This window comes from Dunckerocampus dactyliophorus, chromosome 11 (genome assembly GCF_027744805.1).
Source record: "Dunckerocampus dactyliophorus isolate RoL2022-P2 chromosome 11, RoL_Ddac_1.1, whole genome shotgun sequence".
NCBI lineage: Eukaryota > Metazoa > Chordata > Actinopteri > Syngnathiformes > Syngnathidae > Dunckerocampus > Dunckerocampus dactyliophorus.
In genome coordinates this window covers 21,300,283-21,312,884 of record NC_072829.1, presented here as the reverse complement: position 1 = coordinate 21,312,884, position 12,602 = coordinate 21,300,283, and the positions used below count along the sequence as shown (strand labels likewise).

Sequence of the window (12,602 nt, the reverse complement as noted above, 5' to 3'; positions counted from 1 at the left end):
ACTAATGAGTAATAGATAATAGATACAAGTTCAGACATAAGTTTCACTTTTGTGTCTCACAACAACTATGGCGCATTCAAGGACCACCGAAGAAAGTGCAAAATCTCAATGCGTGATGAAAAACATTATCAGCAAAGCCTAAAGACATAAAAATGTAAAAATTGTGGGCTTTTTGAACATTGGGACATGCATGCTGTACATTTTAGCTGTGCTATGACATAATTATAAATTATATAAAATATTTTATACATAAGTTTGGAGAAAAAAAAACTGTTTTGATCAAAAATCTGCAAATTTGTGGGGCTGTGAATGCCGAATCATGAATGCGCAGGGATCCATTCTGCACCCAAATACTGTATTTCCCCCCGTTTTTGTCTGAAAAGTCATTTCATTGTAAAGTAACAATATAATGTAAGAAAACTTACATATTTGACATCATCCACAATATTTACTGAAGGTAACTAAAGAAGGAAACCAAGTTTTCTTGCATATTAAGCATACATAAATATCAAAGAAACCAAATAATTTAAGACCAAAATTCACTTTTCTCTCATACTATTACCATAAAAATAGTTTGAAAGATGACATGTTCAATTTAAAAAGTGAAAAAGTATAGTACAAAAGTGTACTACTTATCTTGTAAAACAAGCATGTTTCCCTACCAGCCAGGTGGCTCTGGTTCAAATTCGGCTTAGATTTTGTTCTCCGTGTCATTGTGTGGGTTTGATTCCAGTTTTCTCCCACAAACATGCATATTAGTTAGAGACTCCAAATTGCCCATTAGTGTGGTCAGGATAGGCTCCAGCTCACAAGGAATTAATTGATTTAACATCGCAATTGGCATAACCTATAGTTGAGTGCAGAACTTAACCTTGTCATTTTGACGACAGCATGAATCAGTACCTTTATTTGACCTTTATTGTTGGTCAAGTCAAACAAATAGTGCTAAACGTACTGTACAATGTAATGACAGAAATAAACAGAAATCCAAACATTATGTTGGGGGTAATATGGTCCTGTAAATCAGCGTGCTCTGAAGACCTGAGGTGAGCCAATAAAGCCCAAGGCAGTGTCATGCTAAAGATGGTTATCAGTGCTGACATGGATCTTTACAAAGGGCTTCAAAAGTAGTTACGCATCTATGAATAAAACAACCCTCCCTCCGCAAACATCTATTATGCCGTATAAGTAAACGTATGATATGCTCATCCTCGCTGCCCCTGTCTCCGTGTCTGTCAGCGCTAGCTGTCTAGCTGCCGTGAGCTTACATTAAAGCACCACAGTTGTCTTTAAGAGGCTCACTTAGTGTGGCTGATGAGCCCACTCGCCATGTGTGTGTGTGTGTGTGTGTCTATGTGCGTGTGTGCCTGCTGAAGACTCTTTGAAGGAAAGCGGCAACAAGACAAAACACAGATGAGACCTCACTGAGTGTTCGTTTTCCGCATCCTGTGCCCAACTAGCACTCAAAGCTAGAGGCGCTCAAAAGCTATCAATGCTCCTGCCAGCGTGTATGGATGTGTACGTGCACGTGTGTTGTTCAAACCGTCCCTTTTATTGCTCACTTAACTAGGCTTTCATTCTGCCATTGTCTGACCCCCACTCACGTTTCAGCGCGATAATATAAGGCTTTTTATAGAATAATTCCTTTACTAAAGCGAAAGCTGTTTCACCGCGGCGCTTGCTGACCTTCAATTTTTCACATAGACTGAATTTCCATTTTAGTCATGTGGCAGATGCTTACAGAGCATTACAAATTCTTACAAAGGGATGCACATTTTGCAGATACTAATTTCCTAAAAGATAACCAGGGAGCCGAATATTTTGTAGAGATGTTCGATATTCGCCGATATCCGATATGACGATATTGTCAAGCACTTAATTTCCGATACCGATATCAACCGATGTCTCCCCTCAAACTAATGTCAAGTCACATCTCGTGTAATGGATGAACTTCTACTGTGATGCCGCTGGATGCATTTCACAAATAAATACTGCTAATGCAAAATCAGAAAAATACTGCAATATGCAATGTAAGTTCTCGAAAAAGTGCAATATTTAATTTATATATTTATTTTGTCTCAACAAAATAGTTGTTAAAAAATCATGACCGACAGACAAATAAAATAAAATAAATGTTCTCCTGCTACTAACATGTAAGACAGGTTAGTCGAAATAAATTGACAAATAACAATCAAATAAAATAATGCTGGCAATTTGGAAATCTACACAATTCTATGTGGCACAAACATCCGTATAAGAACAAAATAAAGTGCAAATATGAATTCAGTGAAATGATAACCTGGGCTCATTCAGCACATCACGCATGAACGCAGCATGAAGGAAACATATTAGAAGTATTAAAGGAATACCATAACCATAACCAGCATTTTCATAGCATATTCCATATTTACAATCCAAAGGCGACATTTAAAAATAATTCTATACCATGGACCATTAAGAGCTAGCAAGCTTCTTTCTGTGTGGAGCACCTCATCGCTCGCGCAATTTCGACCTGAATCAATAGCTCATTTTTCGGCCAACTGATATCATCGGATATCTTTTGCAAAAGTGACCAAAATAAACAAGGACTGAGCTGAAAAGGCAGGAAGATAGGCATCCAACTGAATGAATTTGACTTCATTATATGCTTATCCTCTGCAGAGTGAGCTGGAGCCTATTCCAGATGACTTTAGGTGAGAGGAGGGGTACACCCTGGAATGGTCATCTGCCAATCCCAGGACACATATTCACAAACAACCATTCACACTCACAGTCACACCTATGGACAATATAGAGTCTGCATTTATCGTTGTTTTGGGGATATGGGAGGAAAACCCACGCAAGCACAAGGACAACATGCAAACTTACACATAGAATCCGACATTTGAACCCAGAACCTTGCTGCTGTAAGGCATACATGCTAATCACATGCACCTCCATGCTGCTCCAATATACCTTTTATTTACACGACAACACAAGCAGCTCCTTTTTATCGGGTAGCACATTTTTTATGCTGTGACCTCATTGCTCAATGTTTTGCTGCCCACATGGCCTTGTGCGTTGTGTTGGTACTTTCATACTCAATATTTGTGCGCACTGGGCTATGTTTTGACACAGCCTTGGGCAATATCCACACAAACACAGGTATCACTATTTCAGTAAATAAATAAAAACATATCATTTTATGCACTTCGGCCTTGAAAAGTTTGAGATAATTTTTTTTTTTTTTTCATTTTGTTAACTTTATGTTCATCTGTAATATTTATATGTTGCTCCATGTGGTGCAAACTACTTAGCCTGAACACTTAGACAGCTTAAGGACTTCATTATTGTCCAAAATACTGTGTTGTTTTCTCCACTGGGACACTGATAGGGTGACACTGCACGCTGTGGCAGCACTCATGTACAGTACAATATATGCCATCTGTCAATCAGATGCATACTCCACTCTCATAGGTAACCACCTCATGTTAGTTTTACAGAAAAGTTGCATCATTTGCATCAACAGTTGTTACTTAGTCAAAATGTTATTAATATAAAAAGAAAGTGACTTGGGGAACATAATTTGGTTCCATCCAGTCGGGATGAATAGGCCCCAATGGGTAGTTGCTAAGTTCCGCTATGCCCCTACAAATTTGTTTTGGTGGATGGCGACCACGTTTTTCAACCAATCTTGCTCATATTTACCGACATGTGCGTCCCTGCATTGCAAAAATTTCAAGGCAATTGGGCTAAACACCTTAAAATTGCAGTGTGGCAAGCACATTGAGCTGTGTGAGAAATTTCAAGTCAATCCGTAGGCAGGGACATATGGGGTCAAACTTTGGCGTTTATTCCTTGTGTTGGATATGTCAGAAAAACAATAGCACAGGCAACACAGTAGGGGTGCATGTTTAGACAAAAGTTCACCCTTTTGTCTGCAGCAGATCAGAAGACAAGGCAAACACCAACAAATACACTCTGTCATGTTTTAGTCGCTGAGTATAGATTCCAAAAGTATCATCCAAAAACATCTTCTATCGTACAGAGCAGTGATTCTCAACTGGCGGGTCGAGACCCAAAAGTGGGTCGCAAATACATTCTGGGTCGCAAACAGCAAGTCAAAAATGTACATTAAAATATGTAGTATACAACCAATGTCTAACTTGTTTTTTTTCTAATTATTTTGTAGAAAAATTTAGCAATATTTTAGTCATCTTCCTGTTGGGTATACAGTCGTACCTCGCCACATCAAATTTTGTTGCTTCACTCTATCATGGCTTTTCAGACATGCATTCATTAAGAAATCATGGTTGATTACGGCTTGTTATTGGTTTAAAAAAAATTGCATATTGAAGCAAATGTATATTTTTTGCCTTAATTAAGCATAAAATACAAGCTAAAATACAAATAAAAGGAATTAAAAAGCCACATTCAAATTGAGAATGTGGTATATATTGATATCAGTAGGTGTTCCTTGAGACAAGCACCAGCCTTGATCACCAGAACAAGAGGCTTTTATTGCAGGTTTAAATTATCTCACAACAGGCCTTATAATAATAATAATAATAATAGCCTAATAATCACAACAATAATAATAATAATCGTCATCATAATAACAACACATGCTGCTGTTGTGGCTGTCGTCCAGTTAAAACTCAACTCTGAATCCCCGACGTCACTTCCTTTCCACATGTTCGGAAGACATTAGGCCTTATTTATGTCTTCTATGCTTATTTTGTCTGTTTATATCTAATATATTGGGTATATACAAATGTAAATGTGGCTGTATGGGTGTTATTTCATGTCTAATAATGTCAAAAACCATATCTAGTAGATCGTAAACAGATTTTATATGCCAAAACTACAAAAATGTTGCATTTATAAAGAAGGAATCCTTGTCACGGTCAGGTCTGGAAGCAATTAACCGTGATAAATGAGAGATTACCGGGTTTCAAGACAAGTGATTTCCACAGTGTCAAGTTATCGTCGTTATCATCATGAGAAAACCAACACGGTGGTCGATCTAATGCACGGTAGGTGACAAGAAGGTGACTAACCTCGCTCCACACCAACATGGTGCCAAAAATGACCTGCAAGCCGTCAAAGAAGTTGTCCCCGATGATGATAACTGTGGCACCCCCTGTGGTCCAGCCTTCACTGGGGCTAATGGCTTTGATGCTGGGGGTTGCTGAGGAGATGAAGGGACAGAAAAGATGAGATGTTAAGTAACCTAATGACAAGCCCATAAAGGTCTTTGCTGCTGGCACCATAGCGAAGACCTTTATGGGTACGACACATGTAGCCGTCCCCTCTTACTCTTCCCATCGCTCACTCTCACACACACACACACACACAGTACCTGCTCTCCACCTCTATCCCAGGGGTTGAAAGCAAGCAAGGAATACTAATCAGAGTGATTATACGCACCCCGTTATTAAACATCACCCCTGCCCTGTGTGCGAGGGCAGCGGCGGTGTGCTTGTTTTATGACACGTGGCAAAGCGCGAAGGCGTGTAAATGTCAGGTGTGCTGAGTGTCTGATCAAAAGCCATGCGACCGGGGAGCGCGGCTGGGCCAACAGTAGCGCTGCCCTCGGAATACACCTCCCTCATTAAGCAAACACTTAGCACTTGCTCAGCTATCTGTTTCCTGCATACGGTCACTCAAGAGAATGAAGGGTTCATTCAAGCCTGAGTACTTTTCTAATGTGTTTTCCGAGCTTTCTGTGTTTTCTCGGACAGCTTATTCTTCTAGACTTAACCGACAAACTACATGGAATAACAACAACAAACCTCATTTTCAATAACTGGTGTTCCACTGTTCTACGTGACCTTATCTGATGGTATTATGGACTTAGAGATTGTGGGATGTGATTGAAGAAAAGAACAACATAGTGGAAATATATGTTTATACGAGCTAAACCTCTTTTTCGCTTGTCTGACATGCTGTAATTCTGCAAAAGCGGCATAATCCACTTTAGGCTAGGCTGACTTTTTTTCCCCCGAAGCCTAGCCTTTGCTCTTTGCCTGACTCCGTGTTCTGTTGATCCTCCCCAACAAGCCGGAATGATATTTAGCCTCCTGATACGCCAGCAGAGATCAACATTCACCAAGCGGCAATCTGTGGCTGTAATCATGGCCTAAGATGCCTCCTTTTCGCAGCCGTTGATATTATGTGCGCTCCATGCGTGTGCGGATGTGTGTGTGTGTGTGTTTGGATTAACCAGATGGTGGAACGTGAATCCATGTGATAGGATTATACTTTGGGGTGTTCCTCTGTGCCATCTGTTCAACTCTATGCACTGTTCATCTATTATCGCCTGAAATGAGGCCCCCCCCCCCAAAGTTGTGTATACTGAACGCACACACTCAGCACAGCGATGGATGGGAAGTGAAGGCAAAACCAAAAAGAAAAGCATGGCGTCTCCTTGCTTAGCATTTCATCTTTGCTTTGTAGCATCAAGCACTTTCTACTCCCGCCTCTTGTCACGTCTGCTCCCCCTTCTCCTGTCAGGCCCCTCTCTCTTCTCTTCCGTCACTCCCGTTGTTCCTCCTTCCAACCCCCATCATCAGGAGAATAGAAAATCACAGGGAGGAAATTCCCAAACAAATCTCTCTGACACAAGGAACATCTGTTAGCGTGGTGTGTTGTACTGTTGTTTCTTTGTAACATCCAAGCCTTTATGATGACTCCAATATGTCTCATCTTTGTGAACTTTTCTAATCGGCTATGAGACCAGGCCAAGTGGTCCACTGCAGCTCCGGAGAATAGTCATTAAAAAGACTTAACCATCCTAATGCAATCTACCATAGGCCGTCATGTAAATCCTGGCTTTTTTGTCATTATCATCCCTGAGGTTGACTGTTCTCAAAGAGAAAAAGAAATATGTTTCTCTTATTCAATCTCTAGGAAACAGAAATGAGAAAATAACTGGATTAGAGATTTGGGAATCAGTGCGTGCTCTCTAAATCATGTGCACATGTCATTATGAAGTATTAAAGGTTTGGGTCTGACTGTGCCAGCGCAATGTACATGGGTGTGTTTAAAAACCTGAGGGATGGGGAGTGATGGAGGGCTGTGGGATAAAAGCAGGTCTCCGAGGAAATAAAGCCAGTGTTGGCTTTAAGCAGAACAGACCTCATAAGACAAGTAGTGCCTATGCCAGGCAGAGTAGAAGGCCCAGAGGCAGAGACCTGAGGGGTGCAAGACACCAGGGACGTACAAGAGACTCACTAGCTACCACTTTCTCCTCTCTTAGCGCGACTTAGAAACACTACAAGAGACCAAAGTGAGAAACATGAGCGAGAAAAAAGACAGGAGGCAGGGGAGGGAATGAGCTCAGAGACAGACAGTAAAAAGGGGATGAAGAATGCAGGGGAGGGGAACTGTAACAGACAAAGAAGGCTGATGTTACTGTATGTTCCATGGGTTTAGTACCGTGTTCCAGGTAGGACGGCGTGCCTTCCGAGGGATCCAGTCTCCGAGCGCGGCGCCCGTGTTTGGAGTTGTTGTGCACGAACATGTTGTCAGACACAGCCAGGACATGACCCTCCACGCTCACTGTAGTCGACACAACCACCTAAGACCGGGGAAAGACAGATGAATGCTTCAAACTGGGAAATAAACAAAAGTCAAATGAAACTGGAAACTACAGTACAAACAACTGAAAACAAACAATCGGTTTGGATAGGAACCAAATGAAAGGCCATATCGTGCATATGCCTTCTCAGTTAGATTGATGCATTATTCACTGAGAAATGGGAAAAAACATATGTCGTGTTTTTTACAGAAGTGTAATGGGTTGGTTCTTGGCGCATGCCTCCAGCTTTCCACTCAGTAGTTTTTAACTAATTTTTGCACAATTTTGCTTACGAACAAAGCAAAAAATTTACAATGAATACATAATAATATACATACTACACTATAAGACACAACATACAGTACAATAATTACTTGCCAGGCCAAAAATAAGGTCAAACACTACAATTTCATTGGACTGCCTTTATGTTTGGTAATGGCACGCATTCGCTGTGGCATCGGTGAGCCCGATGAATCTTGGCATTGTCCTTTTGGAATATGCCTGCACTATCAGGGAAATTCATTAACTAGTCTGACTATATCCAAGTAGGTAGTCTGTGGACCTCATTCTGTGACAGGATCCCAGACCTGACCAACTGTAGCAACCCCAGGCCTATTTGCTTAGTTAAATCCACATGGCACCCTATTTTCTGGCCAGGCAGTAGACCTTTTAAGTGTGCTGTTAAAAAGTGGAACCTTGGTTTTCATACACCTCTTCATTTGCCCCGGTTTTCATGGGATTCAGTTATCAACAATATTCAACATATGCCTCGGTTTTCGTACACTGTTTTGGTTATCGTGCTGACTCAGTCTGTGTGAAGAATGGATAGTGGTTCTTTTAGAGTTGGGACACTACAGACAGTTCCAGCCAGGGGATCCCGTAATCATCTTTATTATGTGTATGGGAGTTGTATTTGTTAATAGAACAGAATGATGAACAACTCGGTTTCTGTCTCCTTTCTTTCTCTTATTCAGTACTCTGTTCCTGCAGGGATGAGGCGTTCGAGCGCAGTGCGTATTTGTCAGTGTTTTTAATTACAGCTGCAAAAAAATCCACTATGACGCCTAAGAAAGTTGCAGGTGCCAGAAGTTTGATTAAAAAAAGGTGTGAAACGCTATTGAACTCAAGAAAGAACTCGTAGCAAGGTACGAAGGTAGCATCTGTTACAATAGAACCGGAATGTAAAGGTTCCTAGTTAACCCAGGTTGCGAAGGGAACGGTTTACGTGAGCCAGACACATTATAGAAAGTCAGCCTGGCCAGTGTGCGTAATGGAGACTGTACCTGCTTCTAAAGTTAAAGTATAAAGCTCAAGTTAAGTTTGTAACTGACTAGAATGAAACAGCATCCATCCAGGCTCCTCTGTCCCATCCCTCCTCCCTGCACTCATTTCTGTGTGTCTTCTATAAAGGCAAAAGTCATGTTAAATATTTGTCATGTTTATCCATTTCATTCATGTATTTGTGTATTTGTATCATGTATGTATTTCACTAACTATAATTATTCTCTACAAAATGTGATTGTTCATATTTCTGGGTGTCTGGAAGAGGTCCTGTGGAAAACATTGCTTCAGTTTTTGTACATTTCGATTTTCGTCTGACATTTTGGAACTGTTATTGACAAAATCCAAAGTTCCACTGTATTCTTTTTCCAGTTTTTAAAGTGACATTGTTCCAGCAGTGTTCCATGACACGTTTGCAGTAGAAATGTGTGTGCTTGTCTTTTGTTGACTAATTGCTGCCCGCTTTCATCTCCCATATGTGCAAGACACATTTTGACGCTTGTGCTTCTACCAGCTCTATTTTGCTCTGCGAAGTGGTGATCGCACTCAAGCATAGCTGCGTGGGTGCTAAATAGTTTGAGATTTGTCTGTACCGAGAAGCGTAATCTAAAATGTAGTGAATGCTTAAAATAAGCCGCTAATACAACAGGTATGAAAGCTTCGTGTTTGCTCGTTGGAAGGACACATGTCCTGCTTTTTTATTTTGTATGAAAAACAGTGCAGCCCAGTTCATATTACAGTATTATAATGCTTTTTATGGACATAATAGTAGTAGTTTCATCTCACCTGAAAACGCCTCATGTCTCGAGGGTTCCCAGCATTCTTCAAGCAGTTCTGGTTGCACTTCAAGAAGAACTTAAGGAAGAACCTGCACACAGAAAAAAAAGAAGATATTAAAAGACGAACACGTGTCTCATGGTGATGGTATTGTCTACGGGAAAAAATAAAACAGGACGAAAACAAAATAAAACAGCAGCAGTGGCAGATAGTGCTCACACATTGCATGCCGCAGCCTCATACATCAGTTCTTTATGACAAAAGGCAGTTTTCAATGTAAAAACTGCCCCGGGATATTGAGTAAGATGCTACCTTGTATATCCATCTTGAGGCTGCTGTCACAGCTTGCCATAAACTCACAGGGGCAGATGCAGCCCCTCCCGAACCTACCCCGAGCGGCAGAGCCCAGTGACGGAGGTTGTAGTGTAGCTACTATGCAGCTCGGTGTTGCCATTCCTGCCGCTCTCAATCTCAGTGTGAGAGACCACATCAACAGCACCTGCCATGCATTATTAATAGGCTGAGATGGCAAGTATGGCTACCCACATCAATACTTAATGAGGGAGGGAGGAGGGAGGAGGGTGGGTCGGAGTAGTAAAGGGGGGAGTGTGGGGGGCCACCGGAGGCCTGAAAAGCAGAAAAAGGATGGCTGGCAATTTATTCCCGTACACCCCCCCACACCCCCCCCACACCCCTCCAAGCTATTGCTTGAAGCCTGACAACTTCTTCTTTAACAGATACTACCGTAAATCTCTGCTCGCTTCACGCTCCTGCATTGTCTGACAAATAAATCACCTTATCAAATGACTGACTAATATAAACAGCATGTTTGTGAACAAATAAACAGGAACCCTCAAAAAAGGGGATTTTTTTTCTACATTTCCTGATCCTGCCCCTCCTCAACCTCCCTTTGAGGTAGCTCAAAGAAGTGCTGACAGCCGAAAGTGCTTACAATACAGATCTCCACCAGCTAGAGAGAGAATCGCTCCTTTGCTCAGCTTTTCTTTCTTATGTCTTATTTTCTCCCCTCTGTTCATTTATTATGGCCGGGATTCTGCACTGGGCAGCGCGTTTGGAGCCAAGTCGTCGTTAGATATAATCACACGCCGGCAAACGTGTCACGCGTGCACATATAGTGGCATGTCAAGTGAGCAAAAAAAAAAAAAAAAAACAAGAAAGAGACAAAGACAAATGGACAGAGCAGAGTTCTGTCTCATTTCAAGGGCCGCCCTTGTCTTGTGCGCATTACATGCATCTGATGTAACTCAAGAAGTTGTGAATTTATCCCTGACAACTTTTAAATGCATGACAGCTGGTTAGTGGTAGACGCTGTTCCTTAAGCAAAGAAGAAAACAGCCTCTTATGATCTGAATAACAAAGTGTCTTTTGGCGCTCGCCTTTTTCTCCCTCCTGCTTTGTTTGTGTTGTGATTTACAATCTTGTTGGAGCTAAGAAGCTACACTAAATCTGAAAAAGAAGGAGAGGGAAGAAGAAACCGATGGGAAAAAAGGACAAAGTAGAGGGTACGTGAAATCCGAATAGAGAGACAGACCACCCTCCTGTATATTTTAGGAGCTGTAGACCAATAGCTCAATAATTCATGAAGCTTAGAGATGGAGTTTTTTCTCCTTTTTTTTTTTTTTTTTTTTTACAGTGGCTGCTGGACCCCACAGGCTGAGGGTCTCCTAACTTCCTTATCAACTGCAGGTCAAAGGGCATCCTCGCAGACAGCTGTGGACTACATCCTCCACCTTCCTCTTGGCACCTCCTGTTTAATTCATTGACTCCAATCTTTCCCCAAGTGTCCTCCTCCTCTGAGGCGTTTATGATAGAGGAATGATGGATAAGTGAAAGTAGGAAAGTTAAGGTCACTGAAGTCAGACGTGACTAAATCAGCGGGTTAAATATCACGTTTGGAAAGAAAAAGTGTAAAAGTGAGATGACGGAGGGATATCACCTGAGACATCATGCAAAATAGAAGTCGGTATGCTTTATTCGCCGTACCATATGCCAGGTGCGCCCTCCATCTCCTCCACACGTGGATCATCTGATTCATTATTTACATGACTTAAGGTGTCTGTAGTCAGCCGCACGGAAACATTACAAAACTGCAGCATGTTGATTCCTCATCGCATCACCAGAGTGTCGGGGGACTGCGCGCATTTACATGGATCGACATAGTGAGTGGGTGGGGAGTGGGGGATAAAGGGCAATGCGGGTTGATATGAAATAGCAAAGAGATTACCATAAGGATTTATGGATAATCTGATTGACAGCTGACCAGTAAATATGGACAGATTGCTAATGATAGCTCATAATTATTTTTTGTCTTTTATTTCATCATATTTTTTTAACCCTAAAGATTATTTTTTTTTAAGTCAGATGTGTTGTTCTTCTCCCTGTGTGGGCTTAACTGAGGAAAAAAAGCAATGACAGGTTGTCAATACAGACTTAAAAGAAAATTGCATTTTTTGGGAATTTTGCCCATCAACCACAATCCTTATGTGGGACATGAACACATATCTTTCTCTTTTCTGTGCGTTCTAAAGACATAAAAACAGATAAAGAGACAGCTCATTACTGCACATAATGGGACACACCTGTGCCGCCTACAAAGACCGCTATTAAAACACCTCCAAAAACCTCCGAGGTTTTATTGTTTTATATACATGCTGTAACCATGTAGCAACAGGTACATCCACGATAACATGTAATACTTACAGTATTTTGTTGTATTTTGGTCCTTTTAAGCATCACTGGAACTTTCTTCCTGGGTGCATTGATTTCACATGGCAACACAGAAACGAACGCCTACACCTAGCATTAACTTTTCCAAACTCAAAAATAAAAACACAGCAGCAGCTCCAATATGTAGCTTTACCCTTCGGTAGTCACCTGAGGCATCGTGAGCGACTTGTGACGTGCTGTGGGCAAGTATGTGATGAAGCTAGTTGCTAGCCGGCTACTAGCTAGCCGGTGTGGT

The 12,602-nt window shown here is 41.4% G+C and overlaps 1 protein-coding gene across 3 annotated transcripts in view; it reads right to left on the bottom strand.

The window, feature by feature from the left end:
* ebf1a (EBF transcription factor 1a) overlaps window positions 1-12,602 on the bottom strand; it is a 68,510-nt gene that overhangs the window by 28,030 nt on the left and 27,878 nt on the right. For all 3 annotated transcript variants that reach the window (XM_054791591.1, XM_054791590.1, XM_054791589.1), the window contains exons 7-9: window positions 9,629-9,710; window positions 7,420-7,561; window positions 5,040-5,170 (exon numbers count right to left, since the gene is read on the bottom strand). In XM_054791591.1, the coding sequence (XP_054647566.1) occupies window positions 5,040-5,170; window positions 7,420-7,561; window positions 9,629-9,710 (355 nt within the window). The remainder of the gene's footprint in view (window positions 1-5,039; window positions 5,171-7,419; window positions 7,562-9,628; window positions 9,711-12,602) is intronic.